The 26,186-nt window shown below is 45.9% G+C and overlaps 1 protein-coding gene across 1 annotated transcript; it reads right to left on the bottom strand.

Annotated features, from left to right (window-relative positions):
* Window positions 1-6,309: 6,309 nt before the first annotated feature.
* zgc:153993 (uncharacterized protein LOC767645 homolog) lies at window positions 6,310-18,503 on the bottom strand. The gene is made up of 7 exons (XM_056278396.1): window positions 18,443-18,503; window positions 18,188-18,321; window positions 17,146-17,194; window positions 16,769-16,930; window positions 10,784-10,916; window positions 9,435-9,539; window positions 6,310-9,214 (listed from the first exon to the last, which is right to left on the bottom strand). The coding sequence occupies exons 2-7, from the start codon at window positions 18,252-18,254 to the stop codon at window positions 9,116-9,118; spliced, it is 615 nt and encodes a 204-aa protein (XP_056134371.1). The 5' UTR covers window positions 18,255-18,321; window positions 18,443-18,503; the 3' UTR covers window positions 6,310-9,115.
* Between the last annotated feature and the right edge of the window lie 7,683 nt (window positions 18,504-26,186).

Genomic DNA, 26,186 nt, shown 5'->3' with positions numbered 1-26,186 from the left:
GGGGTAGCGTAACGTGCATGGATAAGTAGACACGTTGGCCGCTGGCTGACGGGTCTGACCCTTTAATCGAGCGGTTAGCGATGTCTCCCGCGGTGCGGGCGATACGGGTTCGCGTCTCGACTGTGGCGGTACCCGGACTGCCCCCCGAATTCGCTACATTGGTGTCAGAAGTGGGATGGTGGGACGGTAAGGCCATCGGAAGCGTATGCGCCCAGAGGCGTGAAGGAGCTGATATGCCTCCAAAGGAGGGGGGTAGCGTAGCGTAACCTGCATGGATAAGTAGACCCGACGGGTCGGATCCTTTAGTCGAGCGGTTAGCGACGTCTCCCGCGGTGCGAGCGATACGGGTTCGCGTTCCAGCCGCGGCAGTTACTGTGGTTGCCCCCCGAATTCGCCACAATATATTTCAAGTCATAATATTATGACTTGAAAATTAAGTGTTTTAATTTGTTAGCATGTTTATCCACCTGAAAATAACCCCAATTCATAATGAACAAATAATGTGACAACACAATGCCAACACCAGGTGCACAAATGTCCTGTGCCATCAGCACTTACTACAACATATGTGAGCAGCTACCTGACATAAGTGCAGCTGATCATCACCATCCGCCAATGAGCGAATGCTGATATTACAGTATGTGTCGTTAGGTGAAAGGATTGCTGGTCACAATAGAAGTTGATGTAATATAATATTCTGTGCTTTGCATACCATTTTGTCTCCAGAATGATCTTTGGTTATATTGTGATGGAACTTTAGGTCATGGCTGACTGGTTGCCAGAAGTTACTCATGGCTACATTATATGTTTGATGTTTTGTTTTTGTTTTTGTTTTTTAGACTTGAAAATGTAATTGTGTATTTAAAGTACTTGTGAAGTGGTTGGATACATAAGAATCAAGCCGTGAATTATAAGTTATATCATATAACTTATAATTCACGGGTTGATTCTTATGTATCATATAAGTTATAATTCACGGGTTGATTCTTATGTATCATATAACTTATATGATACATAACAACCAAGCCGTGAATTATAACTTATATGATACATAACAACCAAGCCGTGAATTATAACTTATATGATAGCCATCTAAATATCATCTCACTTGTCACGTGCCATCAGGAGGTTCTTCTACAGAAAGTCTTCTGTTTAGTTTAGTTTAGTTTAGTTTATTGTTCATTTGACAGGGGCAAGGCACAGTTTTACAATTGCACCAGTTGGCCGGCAACTAATTTGCATTTGCAGGAAACCTTCGTCAGAGACAGGCTATATCCGACATCTGCAACTGAGCGAACACCAACCGTTTTTTGAACATAGGCATCGGTGACATCTTGTGGCTGATGTACATACTGCGCTTTTACTATAACCCTCCTCACTTCCTACTAGAAAATTATTCACCTTTTATATAACAAAGTCAAATTCTATCCTGCAGGTGGAGACATTAATACCTACATAACATCCATCATAATACAGTATGACGTTTCAACTCATATCTTACCTAAGTATTCCATTATAACCAAACATGTGTTATATTTTGAGTTCCAGAGGATCTCACTACTGCAATATACCATTCAGTGACTACAGTCTAAGTTTACCTACTTTTATATTTTGTAGAAAAGACAAGAAATGAATACTTAATCTAACAAAAATGTATTACTGTGCCCCTAAACACTCTGTCATATAAAGGCCAGTGTGATAGCCCTGATTATTTTTAGGCTTTCTACTCTCATGGAAGCCAACCCAGCCTCTGAGGATGCAAAAGCCAGTGCATTCTTAGCGCTGGTCCCAAGCCCAGATAAATTGGGAGGGTTGAATCAAGAAGGGCAGCCGGTGTAAAATCTTTGCCAAATCAAATATGTGGATCATGAATCACATTTCCATAATGGATCGGTCAAGGCCCGGGTTACCAACGACCGCCACCGGAACTGTTGGCCAGCAGGGTGCCAGTGAAAACTATGCTACTGTTGGGCAATGGAGAAGGAGAGGGGGAAGGCATGTCCAGAGGCAGCGAGAGAGGAGGAAGGGTAGGAGTGTGGAGGTGATAGTCGGAACTTTGAATGTTGGCACTATGACTGGTAAAGGGAGAGAGCTGGCTGATATGATGGAGAGAAGGAAGGTAGGTATACTGTGTGTGCAAGAGACCAGATGGAAGAGAAGTAAGGCCAGTAGCACTGGAGGAGGGTTCAAACTCTCCTACCATGGTGTGAATGGGAGGAGAAATGGGGTAGGGGTAATTCTGAAGGAAGAGTATGTCAAGAGTGAGTGAAGAGGTGAGGTGAAGAGAGTGTCGGAGTGAAGAATATGAAGCTGGAAATTGAAGGTATGTTGATTGTTGATGAATGTTATAAGCGCATATGCCCCACAAGTTGGGTGTGAGATGGAAGAGAAAGAAGAATTCTGGAGTGAGTTGGACGACGTGGTGGAGAGGGTACCCAAGGAGGAGAGAGGGGTGATTGGAGCAGACTACAATGGGCATGTTGGTGAAGGGAACAGGGGTGATGAGGAGGTGACGGGTAGGTATGGTGTCAAGGACAGAAATGTGGAAGGACAGATGATGGTGGATCTTGCGAAAAGGATGGAAATGGCTGTGGTGAATACATATTTCAAGAAGAGGGAGGAACACAGGGTGACGTACAAGAGTGGAGGAAAGTGCACACAGGTGGACTATGTCTTATGCAGAAGGCGCCATCTAAAAGGGATTGGAGACTGCAAGGTGGTGACAGGGGAGAGCGTAGCTAGGCAACATTGGATGGTGGTCTGTAGGATGACTTTGGAGACCAAGAAGAGGAAGCGAGTGAAGACACAGCCGAAGATCAAATGGTGGAAGTTGAAGAAGGAAGACTGTTGTGTGGAGTTCAGGCAGGAGTTAAGACAGGCACTGGGTGGTAGTGAAGAGTTGCCAGATGGCTGGAAAACCACTGCAGAAATAGTGAGGGAGACAGCTAGGAAGGTACTTGGTGTGTCATCGGGAGAGAGGAAGGAAAACAAGGAGACTTGGTGGTGGAATGAGGAAGTACAGCAAATATACAGAGGAAGAGGTTGGCAAAGAAGTGGGATAGTCAGAGAGATGAAGAAAGTAGACAGGAGTACAAGGAGATGCAGCGTAAAGTGAAGAGAGAGGTGGCAAAGGCAAAGGAAAAGGCGTATGGTGAGTTGTATGACAGGTTAGACACTAAGGAAGGAGAAAAGGACTTGTACCGATTGGCTAGACAGAGAGACCAAGCTGCAAAGGATGTGCAGCAAGTTAGGGCGATCAAGGATAGAGATGGAAATCTACTGACAAGCGAGGAGAGTGTGCTGAGAAGGTGGAAGGAATACTTTGAGGGGCTGATGAATGAAGAAAATGAGAGAGAGAGAAGGTTGGATGATGTGGGGATAGTGAATCAGGAAGTTCAGCGGATTAGCAAGGAGGAAGTGAGGGCAGCTATGAAGAGGATGAAGAGTGGAAAGACAGTTGGTTCTGATGACATACCTGTGGAGGCATGGATGTGTTTAGGAGAGATGGCAGTGGAGTTTTTAACTAGATTGTTTAACACAATCCTGGAAAGTGAGAGGATGCCTGAGGAGTGGAGAAGAAGCATACTGGTACCGATTTTCAAGAACAAGGGCGATGTGCAGAACTGTAACAACTACAGAGGTATAAAGTTGATCAGCCACAGCATGAAGATTTGGGAAAGAGTAATAGAAGCTAGGTTAAGAGGAGGAGAGGTGATGATCAGCAGCAGCAGTATGGGTTCATGCCAGGAAAGAGCACCACAGATGTGATGTTTGCTTTGAGAATGTTGATGGAGAAGTATAGAGGAGGCCAGAAGGAGTTACATTGTGTCTTTGTAGATTTAGAGAAAGCATACGACAGGGTGCCGAGAGAGGAGGTGTGGTATTGTATGAGGAAGTCGGGAGTTGCAGAGAAGTATGTAGGAGTGGTGCAGGATATGTATGAGGGAAGTGTGACAATGGTGAGGTGTGTGGTTGGAATGACGGATGGGTTCAAGGTGGAGGTGGGATTACATCAAGGATCGGCTCTGAGCCCTTTCTTGTTTGCAATAGTGATGGACAGGTTGACGGACAAGATCAGGCAGGAGTCTCCATGGACGGTGATGTTCGCGGATGACATTGTGATCTGTAGCGAGAGTAGGGTGCAGGTGGAGAACAGCCTGGAGAGGTGGAGGTATGCACTGGAGAGAAGAGGAATGAAAGTGAGTAGGAGTAAGATGGAATACCTATGCGTGAATGAGGAGGACAGCAGAATGGTGAGGATACAAGGAGTAGAGGTGAAGAAGGCGTATGAGTTCAAATACCTGGGGTCAACTGTCCAAAGTAACGGGGAGTGCAGGAGAGAGGTGAAGAAGAGAGTGCAGGCAGGTTGGAGTGGGTGGAGAAGAGTGTCAGGAGTGATGTGTGACAGAAGGGTATCAGCAAGAGTTAAAGGGAAGGTTTACAAGATGGTAGTGAGACCAGCTATGTTATATGGTTTGGAGAGAGTGGCACTGATGAAAAGACAGGAGGAGGAGCTGGAGGTGGCAGAGATGAAGATGATAAGATTTTCACTGGGAGTGATGAAGAAGGACAGGATTAGGAACGAGTATATTAGAGGGACAGCTCAGGTTGGACGGTTTGGAGACAAAGCAAGAGAGGCAAGATTGAGATGGTGTGGACACGTGTGGAGGAGAGATGCTGGGTATACTGGGAGAAGGATGCTGAATATGGAGCTGCCAGGGGAGAGGAGAAGAGGAAGGCCAAAGAGGAGGTTTATGGATGTGGTGAGGGAGGACATGCAGGCGTCTGGTGTGACAGAGGAGGATGCAGAGGACAGGAAGAGATGGAAACGGATGATCCGCTGTGGCGACCCCTAACGAAAGTCTTAGTAGTAGACTCTCTTGGAACCCCGACTGTCATTAAACCTTCATACATCCAACAAATAGCAAATAGCCCTACCTCCTCCATAGCTCCTGTTACCGTCAGGGTGCTGGCAAAAGTCTGACTTATTTCACATTTGAGCCACAGTAATGTAATGTACTCTAATGCTGAATGCCACGTAATGTAACTCCAAGACTTACAGAACGGTGCCCCGTAGGTTTGTCTCAGTGTGGCTGCTGCTGAAGATATGAGGAAGGAAGGACAGAAAGGACAATTTTGTTTCATAAAATATGTTTAATGATGGCATGTTTTTACAATCAAAATTACCATCAGCTTCGCTGTTCGTGACATCTTTAATAATAGTGTAAAATCAGATAAATATGATAAAGCTATCTTCTGATTACTTTAAAAGCAACATGGGCTGGCATATGACGAAGAGCACTTCGCTCCCAGTGGACAAACAACAGGATTTCCTTCTCAAAAATGGAAGGTCAGACCTAACACCAAAGATACTGGTGAAAAAACAAGGCTACGTAAAGCTGCACATAACATACCCATGGACCCCCACACACACAACACATGTCACTGGACTTTATTAATAATGGACAGCATTTTATATAGCACTTTTCTAGCTGCAGCAGCCACTCAAAGCACTTCACAATTAATGCCTCACATTCACCCTCACACCCCTGGTGGCGGCGTCAACCATGCACGCTAACAACCAGCTCCCCAGGAGCAGATGGGGTTACGTGTGTTGCTCAAGAACACCGGCATTTTTGCCAGGAGCAGCTGACAGCCTGATGAACTATTGCCGCCCAGAGTTTCCCCACTCCGCTTAGTATCCGCTGGGTATCAGAAAGTTACTTCAGTCTCCTTTATTAGTCCCCTTGGTTACTGCAGCTGAACCCATCCGAGCTGTGATGTGTGTAGCTAGAAGCTCGGGACTGCTGCCTTCATGCTTCGCCTGGGGACCAACTCCAGTTCTTTTCCCACTGCCTTGCTCAGGGGCACAGACAGGAGTATTAACCCCAACATGCATGTTTCTTTTGATGGTGGGGGAAACCGGAGCACCCGGAGAAACCCCACCGCAGACACGGGGAGAACATGCAAACTCCACACAGAGGACGACCTGGGATGACCCCTAAGGTTGGACAGCCCCGGGGTTCAAACCCAGGACCTTCTTGCTGTGAGGCGACAGCGCTAACCACTGGGCCACCGTGCTGCCGAACATATTGTTGAAATCGAAACCTTTTCTTTTTTTTTAACTTTTGTTTTGAAACATAATAAAAAGGTGGAAGCCAAACACTGTCCATTTCTTGAACCCAGTTAAAAATGGAAAACATATAAACAATGAACCTGTTAGGCCTGCACACCACTTATTGGTGTAATGATGTTAAGATTTAACTCACAATTTCAAGGCAAGTAATGACTCCAAATAAAACAAATAAATCAAGATTCAACTGAATTTTATTTGTTGCATCACATGTCACTGTACCGAGACAAGAATGAGCAGCAGAGCATTAACAGAAGACCTTTAAGATCTCATATGGAGTTTCAGATTAGGGTAGGGGTATAAATTAATTCCCAACACCTGAAACATACCCTGGAACACATGGAAGGCCTTAATCAAGAACTGGAAGAACAGTGGTACCACCAGCTTTCTGCCAAGACTAGGGAATTTCTGCAAGATGTGTTGGAAGAAGTTCTGCAAGAGAGTTGCCTCAAGACCACCAGCAGCCCCAGCCCAGGACAGCCCAGGACAGCTCGGGAGTGTCTGGTCACTTGATCATGCATGTATGAACACATCGATGTGTTTTGTTTCTTTAAGTAGGGTGTCAAGTAGGGTTCTCCTTGGCGGGAATAAGAATGATGAATAAAAAATAATTTCTCATCTTGACTTCATAAAACACCTGTGACAGTCAGAAAACTGTACTAGTATGCACTGTGATGTAAGCTGAGAGCAGTGGGGCTGTTTCCTCCGTGACGAAGAGAGACCTGGGGCCACATTCACAAAGTATTTTATCTTAGCACCACGAGCACTCCAAAACTGCACCAAAAGTTCCTTCTTAAAACCAAGAAAGAAGCTGTGGGACCAACTTTTACCAAGGAAATGGGTGAAATCTTAAACTAAGAGAAAAGGGCGGGGTTGACCCCATCGCCACAGATGACATCGAGTTTCACGAACAGGCTCACGTACTATGCCCACAGTGACTGGCTGACAGGAGACCAGTCTGCGTCGGTGGATTCTCTATTACAATACTGTCCGAAGCTCAGACGGGATGGGTTCCTGAACCACCTCGGAAGGGACTGCGACACACAGTAAACTAACAAGCAGTAGTGGAGTTACCGTACCAGTCATGCTGCCATGGTCATGAACTAACACCGCTCTTAGCCAAACAACGTCTCCTTAGTCAGCCAGTCAGCAGCTGCTTAAGATGCTTCTGGAGTACAGCGCCTGGTCAGGACACAGGAGGCATTAAAATGCTATACATAAGATGTTCTGGGAGAGGAGTGCCGCCCTTTTTAAAAGAATAAAAAAAAGAAGACGCTTGAATTAAGACTTGATGCTTAAAGGGTAAAGGGACCTTAGTCTTAAATGTATTTTAGGAATATTGCATTAGAGAATTCCACATCGGCTTCGTGAAACGTGTGTAACCATACGTATCTGCTTACATGTGCTCAACACCACTTGTTTGTAAACTGAATGCGCATGAGCAAAATGTGCACTAGTTTCTGCATGAGAGAAGTTCACTATTTGCATCTGTACAGTAGCTGAAAGACATGAAAAGGATGTTGTAAGAACTGACAGAAAGAGAAATAATTACTCATAATAAGTCTATTCAGTTTTAATTCACCTGAGCCACCAAAAAGACTTCTGTCTCAACTAGCATACATGTATATCCAGTTAATTAGCATACATGTATATCCAGTTAATTAGCATACATGTATATCCAGTTAATTAGCATACATGTATATCCGGTTCATTGGCATACATGTATAGCCGGTTAATTAGCATACATGCATATCCGGTTCATTTACAAAAGGTCTATTAACGCTGCATAATCATATCCCGTTGGCCACTTATGCCTGAAAGTGTTTTTTGTCTTCTCAGTATTAGTACCAGTATCTCTGTGCTGCAGACTTGTGATTTACGGACTTCGCCCTTTTCAGAAGCTGTGGCTGACCAACAGGACTGTTGAGTGTATTTGTGTCTCATTCTGATCATACAAACCACCAAATCCGAGTATGAGATGAGTGCTGAATACCACAAGACTTTTTCTTGCACGTTTTACGAGAAAATCTGTACATACAAATGGCTATTGCATGAGGCTCAATTCCCTGAACCAAAAGAACCAACTAAGGAATGGCTAAAAAAAAAAAGAAAGAAAAAAGAGCAGTTTCCTGGAATGTCCAGACCTCGACTCTTTAGAGCCTCTAGGGACCAACCTAAAAGTGAATGTGATAAGCATGTCCATTACAGTGAACTTGAACTCTTGAGAAAGATGTCCCAAACTACAACAAGATAATTGGTTGGCCTATTCCATCTCAACATTTCATCAGTGTAACGGTGCTTCTACCACATTGTACATGAAGGATGTGCACACTTTGCAACACGGTTACTGTAAGTTTCTACGTTTAATCCAGAAGAAAGGCAAAAAACAGCAACCCTCTGTGTACTCGGATACTACCCACCAAATAAAAGTGACAAAAATCTGATGTCAAGGGTAAATATTTTTGACCACTCAGCAGCAATATGAACTTGAAAACTGAAGCCATCAATGAAGTGTGGATATACATTGCATGTCCTTGAACGGAAGTCAAATAATACACTATAAAGACCTGCCTGGACGACACCAAGAGAGCTAAAGAAAAGGCTTTCCCTGAAGTCTACATACACCCCTCCAATGTGCACTTACTGATATTCTGCAGAGATTAAATTAGCTTTCGGCAAACAAACACACATATACACTCACACACATTCCAATTTACAGTTTTAAATCTACATATTCAGCTAGTTTTGGCATCAATAGAAGTTACTTTATGGCAACATTTGGCAGAACTCTGAATACAATTGTCTTTATGTCCTTAAATACCTGAGAAAATTGGAAGTGCCTCATTTTCAAAGTGAAGGAGTGAGTAGAGGACAAGATTTAAAAAAAGAACATTTCTGAAGGTCAAGCCCAAGCTTTCAACTTCAAATGGATCTCCAAGTCCGGTTTTAAAGGCAAGGTGGAAAACTTTAGGTCTGCTGACATTAGCGCATCTTCCTGCTGTAAATAATGGCAAACACCAATGCCACTGATGCTACTATGGCAACTGTCCTCCACCGAGAAATGCCAGAGATCACCCCCTCCTAGTAAGAGCACGAGAACAAGGTTAAAAAAACTGGACAGCAACACCACAGCTTTTGCTGCTATGCAATTAAAATGAGAGTGACTGACTTCATGATCTCCTATACGTCACTTTATCCATGAAATGAGAAAATGCCTAAATGTAACACTAATTTCAAATTCATTCAAGAAAGAGGGTCTAAACTAGAGTGGGACAATAATTATGGACACATCATCACTCACCCAGCCTCCCTGCTGTATGATCCAGGAGTAGAGTTTCTCCCTGATGACCTGCAGCACCCAGCTGATAATGGTCCTTATGTTCTCTAGATGGTTGGTGGTCAGTGCCTTTGGAACCAAACCAAAAATCAGAAAAAACGTATTGCTGTTACAGTGCCGGACACTGATGTATACAATTTGCAGAAAGTTTAAAACTAGACCTAAGCACCATCAAGGTCCATCCATCCATCTGTTATCCAAACCGCTTATCCTGCTCTCAGGGTGGTGGGGATGCTGGAGCCTATCCCAGCAGCCACTGGGCAGCAGGCGGGAGACACCCTGGACAGGCCGCCGGGCCATCACAGGGCCCACCCACACACACACACACACACACACACACACACACACACACACACACACACACACACACATACATACATTCACACCTAGGGACAATGTAGTACGGTCGATCCACCTGACCTACAGGTCTTTGGACTGTGGGAAGAAACTGGAGCCGCCGGAGGAAACCCACGCAGACACGGGGAGAACATGCAAACTCCACACAGAGGATGACCCAAGATGACCCCCAAGGTTTGGACTACCCTGGGGCTCGAACCAAGGACCTTCTTGCTGTGAGGTGACTGCGCTACCCACTGCGCCACCGTGCCGCCCTCCATTAAGGTCATGCTGTTGAATTAATTACTGCATTTCTATAGCACGTTTCTACCTCACGACACAAAGCACTTAACATTCAAACAAGGGCATGACGTTACCATATCGGTGGCCCTAGTGAGATACACACCCTGTAATGTGGGCAGCACTAGTGCCATGCACAAGTCATTTGCTGCCATAACACCAGGTGTTCTACCAACTGAGCTACACAGGACCACGAGCAAAGCTGTATGATGCACACAGTTGGGCAGCATTTTTCCCAACAGCACTGATGCAGTAGCCCACGTGTGCTCAGGAGACAGACCTGGGTCAGTCTGTCAGGGGTGCACCAGAACCCACCAAGGTTTAAAGCATTCAACAATGAACCATTTTCTACATACAAGCTCTTATTTATCTAGCAGCACATCTGAAGTAATATTTTCTTAACTTGAACTTGAACCTCAAGTATCCGCATGAGAGTTGTACATTTTCACACAAAAATACTTGCATTCAGAAGGGAAAGAAAGTTAAAACATGCTGTGTCTTGACTGTGCACCATGTGCTGATCATCTTTACAGAGGTGTTTACCATACTTACAGCAGACGGGACACAAAAACATCCCATCTAAAATGTCCACAACAAACATACATCCACAACATTGTGCAGCTGGAAGGGACTGCCTTGTGGTCTCCCTGTAAAACGATGAGTGTTGATCTCGCTACCTTGTAGATGAGTTGGTAGGCCAGATGGAAGAGGGCAACTACCCGACCCCAGTTGATGCCATCAGCAAAGATACTCCTGGCCACAGTCATGAAGACATCCTGAGCACAGTTGTTCTGCACCTGGCTGATCAGTCTGACGGGACAAAGAGACACACGGGATCTTTTACGAGTTGTTGTCTGCACGCTAGAATATGGCCACCATCATAAAAACAGCCACACTCAGAGATTCTTCCTGATACTCTTCCAATCTCCAAACATTTGCCACTGCCGAGTACAAACCGTCTGCTTTCGCTTAGATTCAAAATGTTCACCAACTACCGGACAATCAGCTTAGAACAAGACATGACTGTTGGTACAAGAAGTCAAGCTCAGGGTATCTGCTGGCTACAGCACCTTCCATCGACTGCTTTTCATGCCACTTTTAAGAGCTTTTAACGCCATCCTGAGCCCTAACCTGAGCGCTACACAACAGCTGAACGTACAAAATACTGTATGACAATGTAAAACCAGGCAGACAGTCTTTTGGACCCCCCCCCCCCCCCATTGTATCCGGCCAATTACCCCACTCTTCCGAGCCGTCCTGATCGCTGCTCCACCCCCTCTGCTGATCCGGGGAGGGCTGCAGACTACCACATGTCTCCTCTGATACATCTGGAGTCACCAACCGCTTCTTTTCCCCTGACAGTGAGGAGTTTCACCAGGGGGACGTAGCACGTGGGAGGATCACGCTATTCCCCCCAGTTTCCCCCCCCCCCCGAACAGGCGCCCCATAGGCGCACCAGAGGAGGCGCTAGTGCAGCAACCAGGACACATACCCACATCCAGTTTCCCACCAACAGACACAGCAAATTGTGTCTGTAGACGCCTGACCAAGCCGGAGGTAACACAGGGATTCAAACTAACAATCCCCATGTTGGTAGGCAACGGAACAGACCGCCACGCTACCCAGACGCCCACACTTTAGTGTTTTAACATGGTAGGGCCACTGCAGTGACACGTACATGGAGTTGGAACAAATCACGAAATAATCAATGGTAAAATGACTAGATAGGCTTAACAGCACAAACGAGAATGAGAGAGCATGACATAAAGACACAAGAACACACACACAGGACCAGTCTCTCCCCACAGGCCATCTCTATGTCATACAGGCCATACAAGTTTCATTCATTCATTATTATTATTATTATTATCATCATTATTATTATTATTATCTCTCTCATGAACACTTAATGGCATGCTGCAGGAATAGACACTTATTATGTAAATATGACACTTTGTAAACAACCCCTCTGGTAAAGATGTCTCACCTACATATTTATGATGTGCACTACCTCTCTAAACCAGATGTTCACTACCTTTCTAAACCAGATGTGCACTACCTGTCTAAACCAGGTGTGCACTACCTGTCTAAACCAGGTGTGCACGACCTGTCTAAACCAGATGTACACGACCTCTCTAAACCAGATGTGCACTACCTGTCTAAACCAGATGTGTACTACCTCTCTAAACAGGTGTGCACTACCTGTCTAAACCAGATTTTCACGACCTCCCTAAACCAGATGTCCACGACCTCTCTAAACCAGATGTGCATGGTGTCTCTAAGCCAGATGTGCATGACCTCTTTAAATCAGATGTTCACTACCTCTCAGCCAGATGTGCACTACCTCTCTAAACCAGGTGTGCACTACCTATCTAAACCAGATTTTCACGACCTCTCTAAGCCAGATGTGCACTACCTCTCTAAACCAGATTTGCACGACATCTCTAAACCAGATGTGCACTACCTCTCTAAACCAGATGTGCACGACTTCTCTAAGCCAGATGTGCACTACCTCTCCAAACCAGGTGTGCACTACCTGTCTAAACCAGATTTTCACAACCTCTCTAAACCAGATGTGCACTACCTCTCTATACCAGATGTGCACTACCTCTCTAAACCAGATGTGCACGACCTCTCTAAGCCAGATGTGCACTGCCTCTCTAAACCAGATGTGCACTACCTCTCTAAACCAGATGTGCACTACCTCTCTAAACCAGATGTGCACGACCTCTCTAAGCCAGATGTGCACTGCCTCTCTAAACCAGATGTGCACTACCTCTCTAAACCAGATGTGCACTACAAATGTTTGTGCAATACAAATACAAATCTAAATACACATACAACGAGTAGATAATTTGCCTCCAATGTCCTGCTGTTGTTCCGTTCATTTATTCTGTGTTTTTATATTTCTGTCGGCGTGATGTCTGCAAGCGCTAGAAGCTGCCGTGTACCAGACTCAAATCGCCTAAGTGCATATGCACACCTGCCCAATAAGTTGATTCTGGTTCTGAGTTTATAGGTATTAACCACTGGTTCATATCCAGTGACCAAATACACAAGTGACACGTGGCAGGCAGGCAGAAACACTGAAGAGAAGCTTGTGCCTTCCCATCCGACCCCCTTGTGAATGAACCTTTTAACCCTCCAGTTAGAGAACAAGTCTACAGACAAGTATATGAAACACACCACTAGCATGGCAACCACTTTGCATACATGTAGCGTAAAAGACCAGACATCCAATCCTGTGGACCATGAAGAGGGCAGTTCAACCCTGACTCCCCATTCCTATCCTCTGTTCCTGTCCTCTGTTCCTATCCTCTGTTCTTGTCCTCTGTTCCTGTCCTCTGTTCCTGTCCTCTGTTCCTGTCCTCTGTTCCTGTCCTCTGTTCCTGTCCTCTGTTCCTGTCCTCTGTTCCTGTCCTCTGTTCCTATCCTCTGTTCCTGTCCTCTGTTCCTGTCCTCTGTTCCTGTCCTCTATTCCTATCCTTTATTCCTGTCCTCTATTCCTGTCCTCTGTTCCTGTCCTCTATTCCTATCCTCTATTCCTGTCCTCTGTTCCTGTCCTCTATTCCTATCCTTATTCCTGTCCTCTATTCCTGTCCTCTATTCCTGTCCTCTATTCGTATCCTTTATTCCTGTCCTCTGTTCCTGTCCTCTATTCCTATCCTTATTCCTGTCCTCTGTTCCTGTCCTCTTGTGGAGAGTCACATAACCGATTAGTAAAGCACCACATTCTCGGTTGATTAGTGTGGCTGCATCACACACACACACACACACACACACACACAGTGCCTCAATCACCAATACTTTATTATCAGAGTAACTTGTTTTACACGTATGCTGCTATCTTCAGAATATATACACTAATTGTCATTCTGTGACTACAGGAATTATGTGGGAATATTCATCCAAGTATTGAGCGCGCCTCTGCATTTAGGATTTAACGAGATCAATGCCATAAGTGATGAGCCCACTAACTACATGTTTTTGGTTTTTTTTCCCAATAGTTACACTAAGCGTTGAAATATGAATATATTTTCCCTTGGATTCAAAATCATCTTAGTTGACTTTATTGGCCTTTTTGCCCTGATGTGGTGAATGGACTGCATGTTATATAGCATTTTTCTAGTCTACCGACCACCCACAGCACGTCATAATGGACGCCTCACATTCACACAGTCACACACACATTCACACACTGATGGAGGGAGCTGCCATGCAAGGCACCAAACTGCTCATCAGGAGCAGTTAGGAGCTCAGTGTCTTGCTCAAGGACACTTCGACACACTCTCCGCAGCAGCTGGGGATCAAACCAGCGACTTATTACTAGACCATCCCCTCTACCTCCTGAGCCATGCTACCCCCCATGTGTTACATCTGTTCTCAAACATGGGATGAAACTCAAGGCCACAAGGCCTTACCCCAAAACCTACAAAATTCCAGGATGGGTAGAAAGACCACTTGGTGATTTATGGTCATCCGATCAACATCACTACAGTGCTGCCAACATCCATCACCACTCTGCTTTGATTCTGGACACTATAGCTCATAAAAAGTAGAACCACAAGAGCAATGATAAAATGCCTCAGTGAAGTTCAGATTATGATGATTCAATGTTATCCTGCTGTTCAGAAGGGGACAGACTAGCTGTCTGGAAGTATGTTGTGAACACAGACTGGTTGGGACTGAGTTTTGCAGCCTTGACCACTAACTGCTGTGAGACAGGACCTGAAAGTGTTCATTATTCCTACCACTATGAAACAGGTTGAGGAGAGGACTGTAGCTGAGATCTCACAGATGAAATTAAGTACAAATATTTGTTCCTGGTGTCTTGATTCATGCTCAGTAATCCAGGTGACAAAATCAATGAAGGTTGAATCAGTTCATCTGGACACAACGGTTATTGACAGATACGTTTCTTCATCATCATCTAAGGGACCTCTTCAGTCTCAGCTGACTGCAGGTACCCCCACCCTTATAAACAATAGTGGCATAACGACCCAAACCAACGACCAGCTTCATATGCAAATATGGGTGTGACCATTAACTAGAGTTACAGTGGCCATGTGTACTATTCACAGAGGGTTTAGGAATGTTTGCAACCACAGATTTGTAAGATGGTGACAGATGTACAGGTGATGGTGTCTTGGATGAACAGATGCCTGCCAGTTCAGCTGATATACATGGCCATTTCTGAGCGCCGGCCCCGGCATTTCCCGCCACGCTGAAACTGAATGGAGATCAACACTGCTTGGCCCTGGGTCCAAACTTGGCATGGTAAAAATGGGGTCCCACCACCACTGAGGTGACTGATATGTCTCCAGGCAGTGGTAAAAATGCAGGAAAAGCACGGCCGCAGTGCTGTTGACCATCCAGGAAAACCTTATCGGCCTCCTCAGCCAGAGCACAGCACTCAGTGGTGGTGGTTTGTCGCAGAAACAGTTGGATAAAGAGGAAGTCGGGCTTGTGCTCTCCCAGGAGATCCAACATCCTGTCCATAAGTTCAGACGGCTTACTGTGACCAAGGCCTTGTAGAGAGACAAGCTGGCTGGCCAGCTCAACATCAGAAAGTTCAACAGTTTTCAACAGGTGAGCCTTGAGTGTCTAATTTTTATCCTGCTGCAGAGGATTTTTGAGGAGGCTCACCACTCTGGTTGCTGTTGAACTGCCGAGGGCCGACACCACATAATAGCATTTTGTGGCGTCCGCAGGGATTTCCCGCAATACGAAACTACGGTTGTCTAGGTGAACCAAGGCGAGGCGTACGACTCCCAAACTCCGCAGTTTGAAACCGCATTAGTCGTTGTGTTCATGAAGAGTTGTCTCAGGAAATGTCCAGCAGACAAACGTCGGGGTCACCAGTGTGAATGTTGGGAGAAAACAGAGATGAACAGCTTCTCTCTCTGACTACATGAACGCATGTGTTGTTTATTTCCTTATTTTCACAACCCCGCCTCAACACCATGGCGCTGCATAACCATGGCTACACCCAGAGGCCTTAAAGTGAGCATATCAACTTAATACAAAAAAACAAGCCATGGTGAATTATGTCCAAAAGTCCACTACAATATGCTGTTAAGTGTCAGGAGGATTGCAGTGACTTGTACATTGGGGAAATCAAACAGATGCTGGCCAAGAGCATGAAACAACACAGGAGAGCGAACATGTCAGGCCAGGACTCCACAGTCTACACCATCTACAGGCCAGTGGCCACCCTTTCAGGGATGAGGGTGTGCACATCCTTGATAGGGAGGAACGCTGGTGTGAACAGGGAGTCAAAGAGGCCATCTATGTGAAGAGAGAACGGCCATCTCTGAACCAAGGGGGGGGGGGGGGCTAAGAGTGCATCTGTCACCATCTTACAATGCTGTGATTGCAATTATTCCCCAACCCTCTGCGTATAGTGCACATGGCCATTATAACTCTAATTAATGGTCACACCCATATTTGCATATGAAACTGATTGTTGGTTTTGGTCGTTCTGCCACTGTATTGTTTATGAGGGTGGGGACACCTGCAGTCAGTTTAGAATGATGCTTAGATGAGACATTTCTGTCAATCAAAGTTGTGTCCAGATGAACTGATTCAACCTTCTTTGATTTGTTCCTGGTGCTGTACTCCTGGTGCTGTACTGGTTGCTGTTGTGCAGTGCCATGGCTTACTGTTGGAGCTCAGCATTCCTGTTCATCTCGTCAGCTATTTTGAGCAACTGTTCGACCACTTCTTTAATCTGCGGATCCTGCTGTTCATTGGGGCTTCCACCCAGGTCGATAGGGGAGACATGTCGGCCTGGGTCCTCGGTGCTTATACGTCTAATCACATAGCTATGGCAAGAAGGAAAAACAGTGACTAGTTAAACATTAGTTTAGTTTTCTAGAAGCACACAGTTCTTGTTGAACAAAAGGAATATTTTCTAGCAAATCTGAAGGACTTCACTGACAGTACAGACATAGAGATGCAGAGAAAGTTGGCTTATATTTTGTTATTTGATGGCAAAAGCAACATGAACACGACTACTTTAAAAATTATAAGTACTCACCCCCTTAGAACCACAGCTCCTTGCTCTATAATCGGGTCATCGATAACATCTGAAACATGGACAGCATCCATAAAAATTACTCTTCAATCTGTTTTTTCCATCAAGCAAGATAACATAATCACACTTCAGCCAATAAAAACAATGATTTTCATGGGTACATTTGCCAGCACCGTTGCAGAACTTATTCCTTAACAGTAACGAATTAGAAACCAACCATCGACCAGTAAAGCAAATCCAACACTAACAATATGGCTCACTTTTGAGTTACTTTCACAATATCAACCACTCTTTCAAATGATCAACAGCTAAACCTTAACCTATACCAGATAACACTATTATACTCTATCCTGTATCGGGGGGGGGGGGGGGGGGTCAATAACGTCACAGGACTGGTGGATTCTACTTATGGGATTCCTGCATGTGAGTCTTGTAGACTGGTGCTGCGTTATGCTGAGCAGGTGAGGCGTAAACATGGCTCCCGTTCTCCACTCGCCCATCGAGGGCCACACCAGGTCCTGGTGTTTCTCATGGGACCTGGTGTTTCTCATGGGGCCTGGTGTTTCTCATGGGGCAACTCGGGTGGGGAACAAGTCCAAAAGGCAGCCCCTAACTTTTAACATGACCATGTTTCCTGGTGGTGTTTGTTGGTCTACTTCGTTGTACGGTCGAGACCGTACGGTGTCCCATTTGGAGAGAGAAACATCAGCTGTACTTGCACGTCCAGCTGCGCCTGTCACACACACCGTAAAGCCGCCACCACTACGAGGACCCGCGTTGCCTCTCCACACTTCTGCTAGGTACGCCTGCTTCCACACCAAACCCAACGCAGCCTGCTGGACCCAGTCAGGACGCGCACTGAGCACGACAACCCGTCCGACCAGAGAACACCTTGACTTGGCCTTCGTGGTCCGGCGGTACCTACCTTCCCCACCCACCGCGCTTCGTGGTCCGGCGGTACCTACCTTCCCCACCCACCGCGCTTCGTGGTCCGGCGGTACCTACCTTCCCCACCCACCGCGCTTCGTGGTCCGGCGGTACCTACCTTCCCCACCCTCCGCGCCTTGAGGCTCGTCGTGTCGCGCCTTCTCCCCTTCTCGAGAGTCTGCCATGACTCCACTTCTGTCTCCAACTCACTTCCCGGCTGCGCCTTCACGCATACAGCTGCGAGGCCAGTGTCTTCGAGAGAGGAAAAAAGATTATTTGTTTGACGTAAACATTAGGGGGTAAACTGAAAGACCTCAAAACACGGTAGAAACCGATTCCACCGTTTCTCGGGTCCGTTGGGTTAAATGTTCACCTTTCACCGAAGAACAAGGAAGTAACACGGAAATGCGCAGCCTTGTGAGCGCAGCCAATGGACAGCGGAGTCGACGTAGTTAGGACCAGCAACCACACGGTGTCGCTGTTGTCATTACCATGTTGGGGATGAACCAACCCATGGAATGAGCGATGCATGCTCAATAATCCAGTAAGGAAATCCAGAAAGTCGAATCTGCTCATGTGGACACAACGTTGTGTCCACATGAGCAGATTCGACTTGAGTTGGGAAGGGCTCTTCTGTGTATGCGTCCAATTCGCAGAAACTGCACAACGCAACTTACGCGTATATCGAATTCATAAATCGAAGTATAAGCAAATAAATGATGTTTATGAAAAAATGTGAAAATATATACAAAACAAATAAGTGTGAAAAAACATAAAAATTAAAAATGAATAAATAAATAGAAAACTGTAGAGGGGCTCACGCAGGAGTCGTGACAACTTTCTCTTTCGGCTACACAACGTGCACCATTTATTCCTTCCACCATTACAACAACAACAAAAAACCCGCGCAGCGGAAGTGTGTCACTGTAAACCCGAACCGAGGAAACAGCAGCTGTAAACTAACGTTCCTACTAGCTCAATAAGGGGAATTATGTAGCCCCATAACCACTAAAAAACTATCAAAACCGAAGGTGAATCTTTCTATCTTTTTTTCTTTATGTAAACTACTAATAAGACACGTTAGTCCCTAGCTAACGGGTCTGACCCTTTAGCCGAGCGGTTAGTGATGTCGCCTCGTGGTGCAGTACACTCCGTATCGAATCCCGCACCGGGCAAGAAAATAACCGGTTACATTGGTGGCAGCGGTGGGATCCGGAAGTGTGCAGATCCTCAGAAGTCTCTTCGGAGCGCGGGAATAACAAAGCGCGAGGGCGCGCTTCCGGGAGAGGGTGACGACTGTAAACTACTAATAAGACACATTAGTCCGTAGCTAACGGGTCTGACCCTTTAGCCGAGCGGTTAGTGATGTCGCCTCGTGGTGCAGTACACCTCGTATCGAATCCCGCACCGGGCAAGAAAATAACCGGTTACATTGGTGGCAGCGGTGGGATCCGGAAGTGTGCAGATCCTCAGAAGTCTCTTCGGAGCGCGGGAATAACAATGCGCGAGGGCGCGCTTCCGGGAGAGGGTGACGACTGTAAACTACTAATAAGACACATTAGTCCGTAGCTAACGGGTCTGACTCTTTAGCCGAGCGGTTAGTGATGTCGCCTTGAGGTGCAGTACACCCCGTATCGAATCCCGCACCGGGCAAGAAAATAACCGGTTACATATACACTCACTGGCCACTTTATTAGGTACACCTTGCTAGTACCGGGTTGGACCCCCCTTTGCCTTCAGAACTGCCTTAATCCTTCGTGGCATAGATTCAACAAGGTACTGGAAACATTCCTCAGAGTGTTTGGTCCATATTGACATGATAGCATCACGCAGTTGCTGCAGATTTGTCAGCTGCACATCCATGATGCGAATCTCCCGGTCCACCACATCCCAAAGGTGCTCGATTGGATTGAGATCTGGTGACTGTGGAGGCCATTTGAGTACAGTGAACTCATTGTCATGTTCAAGAAACCAGTCTGAGATGATTCGAGCTTTATGACATGGCGCGTTATCCTGGTTGTGCGTGAAAATCCCAGTAGATCAGCAGTTTCTGAAATACTCAGACCAGCCCGTCTGGCACCAACAACCATGCCACGTTCAAAGTCACTTAAATCACCTTTCTTCCCCATTCTGATGCTCGGTTTGAACTGCAGCAGATCGTCTTGACCATGTCTACATGCCTAAATGCATTGAGTTGCTGCCATGTGATTGGCTGATTAGACATTTGCGTTAACGAGCAGTTGGACAGGTGTGCCTAATAAAGTGGCCGGTGAGTGTATATATTTATTTATTTATTCTCAATTCCATAGTTTATCCCAGAAAGTAAGTAAGTAAGTAATTAACCTTTATTGTCACTGGACACAAGTGCCAGCGAAATTAACCATCAACCTGTCCGTACATATACACAAACATACATACAATATGACAAGGGGGGTAGACAGGACAGGAAGACAGGGATGGAAGAAAATACAGCATAACATGAGGAGAGGGGAGGAGAAAAAAAAGCAACCCCCAGACTATGCTCCTGTGGGGAGTACAGTGTGGGAACAGGAAGAAAAAAAAACCTCAGCAACTTAAGCACATAAATCAGTACACTTTACAACATGAAAGCTCACGACTTTGCAACAGGGGAGGGGGGAGTGGGAGGTGGAGGAACCCAGCGCAGGCAAGCAGCCATCCGGTCCTGCAACCGTGGGCGCTGGTCACAGACCTGCTTGTCACACTGGGGGTGCAAAGCGGCGAAGGCGTGGGATGGGGGGATGGGGGGGCGTGATTGCATATATGTACATGTGTATGTATGCATGTAAAGTTCGTGTATGTGTAGGCCTGGTGAAAGTTGAATCTGTTCATGTGGACACGTTGTAACTATAGTTCCATATTTCTTTTCATATGTAAATGGGATGGTTTAGCACTGATTCGAAGATATATCCTATGATGCACTGGGATACATCACCAGTGATGTTTCCTGAGGTCCTCGGGTGTTTTGGGTCTTTCAACATTGTACACCCTGACTTAGGCAACCCAGCCAGGTTTGTTTGATCAGGCCCTGGCTTGTGTCCTAGCAGCATTGGCCCACAGATCACTGCTTCTGATCCAAAGCCATCTGGAGGCCCTCTCTGCTGCCTCCCCATGGTTGTAGACTTGATGGCGCCCCAGTGATGCCAAGTGGGTGTAAACCTTGCACAGTGAGTGGCCACTAAAGCCTCTACACCCCAATGGGCTCACAGCGTGCCTTCCAGCCTGTCCTCCAGTACTGATGCACCAGCTCTTGGTACTTGGACCACTTCTGCTCATTTGCCTCTTCCATCCGGTCCTCCCAAAGAGCTGTCAGCTCTATAAGGAGCACCTGCTTTGAAAAGGTTGATGATAGCACTGTGTCTGGCCTCAACGAAGTTGTCATAACATGGTCCGGGAACCTGAGCTGCCTCCCAAGTCGACTCACAGCTCCCAGTCTGACACAGAGGTGAGGGGACTGGCTGCTGATCTGGGCAGTGACTGAGGCTGCTCACCAGCCCTGACGAAGTCAATGCTCCTCTGACTGCAGGCTTGCTTGTTGTTGGCCACGGCTTTGGAGATGGCCTCTGTGACTGTTCTCAGCACCTGGTCATGTTGCCAGTGGTAGCGGCCCTCCCCCGGGGCTGATGGGCAGCTGCTGAGGATGTGTTTGAGTGAACCTTTTCCAGGGCACAGAGGACATGAGGGAGAATCTATCAGGCTTGCTTGATTTGTCCCACGCACCATGAGGTTACATTTTTTGTGTCCTAGGTTTCCTCTGTTATCCCTGTTTTAAACATCACAGCACAATGAATTGTGGGTTATTCCCTTATCCCTCTTCGAGCAAGCCCCCATGCAATTATTGATTTTATTGTGGGACAGCCCTGAGCCCTCGCAGACTTATCAGGAGTGCTTGCCTAAGTGTATGAGTGCATAAGTGTGGACATTGAGACTGGGGGTCAGATACTACAAGAGAGTGAGAGCATGAGGGAAGGTGGGCAGAAACTTGGCAGCCCATTCTATGAGAGTTGCTCACCAAGTGTGTGGGCCTGGTGTGGGCTTGGCGACCAAGCTCTAAATGGCAATGCATATGATGCCATTGGGCCCAAAATGACTTTTTCCCACAGAGATACAGTGAGAAAGCAAGGCCTATAAAATGTTCTAAAAAAATTCTGGGCGAAAGTGCAGAATCAACTTTTTGAATGATCAACTTTTCATTCATGGAGTCCCTTTTTTAACAAGTAACTTCTACAAACCCCAATTCCAGTGAAGTTGGGACGTTGTGTAAAACGTGAATAAAAACAGAATACAATGATTTGCAAATCCTTTTCCACCTATATTCAATTGAATACACTACAAAGACAAGAAATTTAATGTTCAAACTGATAAACTTTATTGTTTTTGCAAATATTTACTCATTTTGAATTTGATGCCTGCAACACGGTCCAAAGAAGCTGGGACAGGGGCAACAAAAGACTGGGAAAGTTGAGGAATGCTCAAAAACACCTGTTTGGAACATTCCACAGGTGAACAGGTTAACTGGAAACAGGTGAGTGTCCTGATTGGGTATAAAAGGAGCATCCCCGAAAGGCTCAGTCGTTCACAAGCAAGGATGGGGCGAGGTTCACCACTTTGTGAACAACTGCGTAAGCAAATAGTCCAACAGTTTAAGAACAACGTTTCTCAATGTACAATTGCAAGGAATTTAGGGATTTCATAATCTACAGTCCATAATATCATCAAAAGATTCAGAGAATCCGGAGAAATCTCTGCACGTAAGCGGCAAGGCCCAAAACCAACTCTACCATGCAAAGCCAAAGCCATATATCAACACCACCCAGAAACGCCGCCGGCTTCTCTGGGCCCGAGCTCATCTGAGATGGACTGATGCAAAGTGGACAAGTGTGCTGTGGTCTGACGAGTCCACATTTCACATTGTTTTTGGAAATCATGGACGTCGTGTCCTCCGGGCTAAAGAGGGAAAGGACCATCCAGATTGTTCTCAGCGCAAAGTTCAGAAGCCAGCTTCTGTGATGGTATGGGGGGGTGTTAGTGCCCATGGCATCATGGGTAGCTTGCACATCTGTGAAGGCACCATTAATGCTGAAAGGTACATACAGGTTTTGGAGCAACATGTGCTGCCATCCAAGTGACGTCTTTTTCAGGGACGTCCCTGCTTATTTCAGCAAGACAATGCCAAGCCACATTCTGCACGTGTTACACCAGCGGGGCTTCGTAGTAAAAGAGTGCGGGTACTGGACCGGCCTGCCTGCAGTCCAGACCTGTCTCCCATTGAACATGTGTGGTGCATTATGAAGCGCAAAATACGACAACGGAGACCCCGCACTGTTGAGCAACTGAAGTCGTACATCAAGCAAGAATGGGAAAGAATTCCACCTACAAAGCTTCAACAAGTAGTGTCCTCAGTTCCCAAACGCTTATTGAGTGTTGTTAAAAGGAAAGGTGGTGTAACACAGTGGTGAACATGCCCCTGTCCCAGCTTCTTTGGAACGTGTTGCAGGCATCAAATTCACAATGAGTGAATATTTGCAAAAAAACAATAAGGTTTATCAGTTTGAACATTAAATATCTTGTCTTTGTCGTGTATTCAATTGAATATAGGTGGAAAAGGATTTGCAAGTCATTGTATTCTGTTTATATTCACGTTTTACACAACGTCCCAACTAAACTGGAATTGGGGTTTGTATGTGGCATCCATTTACAAGGTGCATTTCTGGATAATGGGTGGCTTGCCATTGATCCAGTGTAAATCCTATGGCTTCAGTCACCTGTGCAGTAGTATAATAATGGCTACAGGATATATTGTCTTATATACTGTTTTATTGCCTTATATACTGTTTCTAAAGGATATATTGTCTTATATACTGTCTAAAGGGAAGGTTTACAAGATGGTTGTGAGACCAGCTATGTTATATGGTTTGGAGACAGTTGTACTGATGAAAAGACAGGAGGTGGAGCTGGAAGTGGCAGAGATGAAGATGATAAGATTTTCACTGGGAGTGATGAAGAAGGACAGGATTAGGAACGATTATATTAGAGGGACCGCTCAGGTTGGACGGTTTGGAGACAAAGCAAGAGAGACAGATTGAGATGGTTTGGACATGTGTGGAGGAGAGATGCTGGGTATATTGGGAGAAGGATGCTGAATATGGAGCTGCCAGGGAAGAGGAGAAGAGGAAGGCCAAAGAGGAGGTTTATGGATGTGGTGAGGGAGGACATGCAGGTGGCTGGTGTGACAGAGGAAGATGCAGAAGACAGGAAGAAATGGAAACAGATAATCCGCTGTGGCGACCCCTAACGGGAGCAGCCGAAAGTAGTAGTAGTAGATACTGTCTACTGTCCACAGTGAGGGAACAGAACTTGGACAAGCCTACTTGGTCTACATTCCTGGCTTTAGTCAGTGATGGTGAGTACTACTCACAATACAGACATTTAATCACAAACTTATTTATGTATTATTATTACCACTTACTATTACCACAATATTGATAGTTACATTGAGATAGTTATAAATCAAGAATTAAATGAGAATTAAATCAGATCTCTTCTATGTGATTTATTATTCTACTGCACAGATGACTGATACCATGGGGTTGTACACCAGTGAGCCACCTGCTGCCCACAAATTTCACAAAATAGTAGCGAAACTCTTGAGATGCAACTTTAAAGCAAACATAAGAACAGAAGAAGAAGTATTACCAGCTCTAGTCTGCCCTCCCTGGACATAAGAACATAACATAAGAAGTGTGTGAATGTTCTCATTCATCCAGGTCATGGTTATCAAAGGAGTTGAATCAAGTGCAACTGGACTTGGTATATATCCGTGAAGACGTTTCGCCTCTCATCCAAGAGGCTTCCTCAGTTCGTGCCTTTCCGACTAGACCAAGCTAGTCTGACTGGCTGCTGATGAGACTCAGAATTTATCCTCTTGGAGTCGTTGTCAGAGCTATAGATGTCCATGGCTCTTTGTGATCCGATATTTACCGACGCCCGTCGCTAACAGAGCCATAGATATGCGTGGCTCTTTTTTCTGTATAGATGTTTGGCCGCGTCCGTCGGAGCTATTGATATGCGTGGCTCTTTGTGATCCGACGTTTAGCAGCGACGGTCGTTGGGAGTGTTAGTTTCGACTTCATAGTTCAGTGGTCATGAGAGTGGTTGGAGCCGTTAGTGAGCGACTGTTGTTCTTGGAGGCTAGGCTTCTTGAGTCTCCTGGGTAGAGATGAAAGGACGGCATTGTAAGTAGGAGATAGGTGGTGTCGCAGACCTCCTCCTCTGTTGAGGGATGGTTTTTCCAGTTTTGCATGGATGGCTTCCTTCCCCCCTCTTTCAAACCATCTATCTTCTCTGTCCAAAATGTGTACGTCGCTGTCCTGGAAGGAGTGTGTCTTCTCCTTTAGGTGTAGATAGACTGCTGAGTCTTGTCCTGAGGAGTTTGGCCTTCTGTGTTGGGCCATCCGTTTGTGTAGTGGTTGTTTGGTTTCTCCTATGTATAGGGCAGTACAATCCTCATTGCATTGTACAGCATACACCAGATTGCTTTTCCGGGTATGTGGTACACGGTCTTTGGGATGAACCAGTCTTTGTCGGAGTGTGTTGCTGGGTTTGAAGTATACCGGGATGTGGTGTTTGTTGAAAATTCTCCTGAGTTTCTCGGAGACCCCAGAAACATACGGGATGACTGTGCTCTTCCTTCTGTTCCTTTTCTCCTCGTCAGTCACCCGGTTGGTCTTTTTGGAACATGTTGCAGCTTTCACAAAGGTCCAACTGGGGTAGCCGCAGGTTTTTAAAGCTTCCCTCAGGTGTTTGTGTTCTTCTTGTTGGGCCTGAGTGCTGCTGGGCACATTGTCAGTTCTGTGTTGCAAAGTTCTGATGACGTTCAGTTTGTGTTCCAGCGGATGGTGTGAGTCGAAAAGTAGGTATTGGTCTGTGTGTGTAGGTTTCCTGTAAACCCCAATGTGGAGGTTCCTGTCTTCCCCAATGTGGACGTCACAGTCCAAGAAGGGCAAACTGTTGTTCTTTACGTCTTCCCTTGTGAACCTAATGTTCTTGTCCACTGAGTTGATGTGTTTGGTAAACACTTGCCCCTCTTGTGTTTGGAT

This window comes from Lampris incognitus, chromosome 4 (genome assembly GCF_029633865.1).
Source record: "Lampris incognitus isolate fLamInc1 chromosome 4, fLamInc1.hap2, whole genome shotgun sequence".
In the NCBI taxonomy this organism is placed as follows: Eukaryota; Metazoa; Chordata; class Actinopteri; order Lampriformes; family Lampridae; genus Lampris; species Lampris incognitus.
The sequence above is the reverse complement of the archived record's forward strand: the minus strand, read 5'-3'. Positions and strand labels throughout refer to the sequence as shown.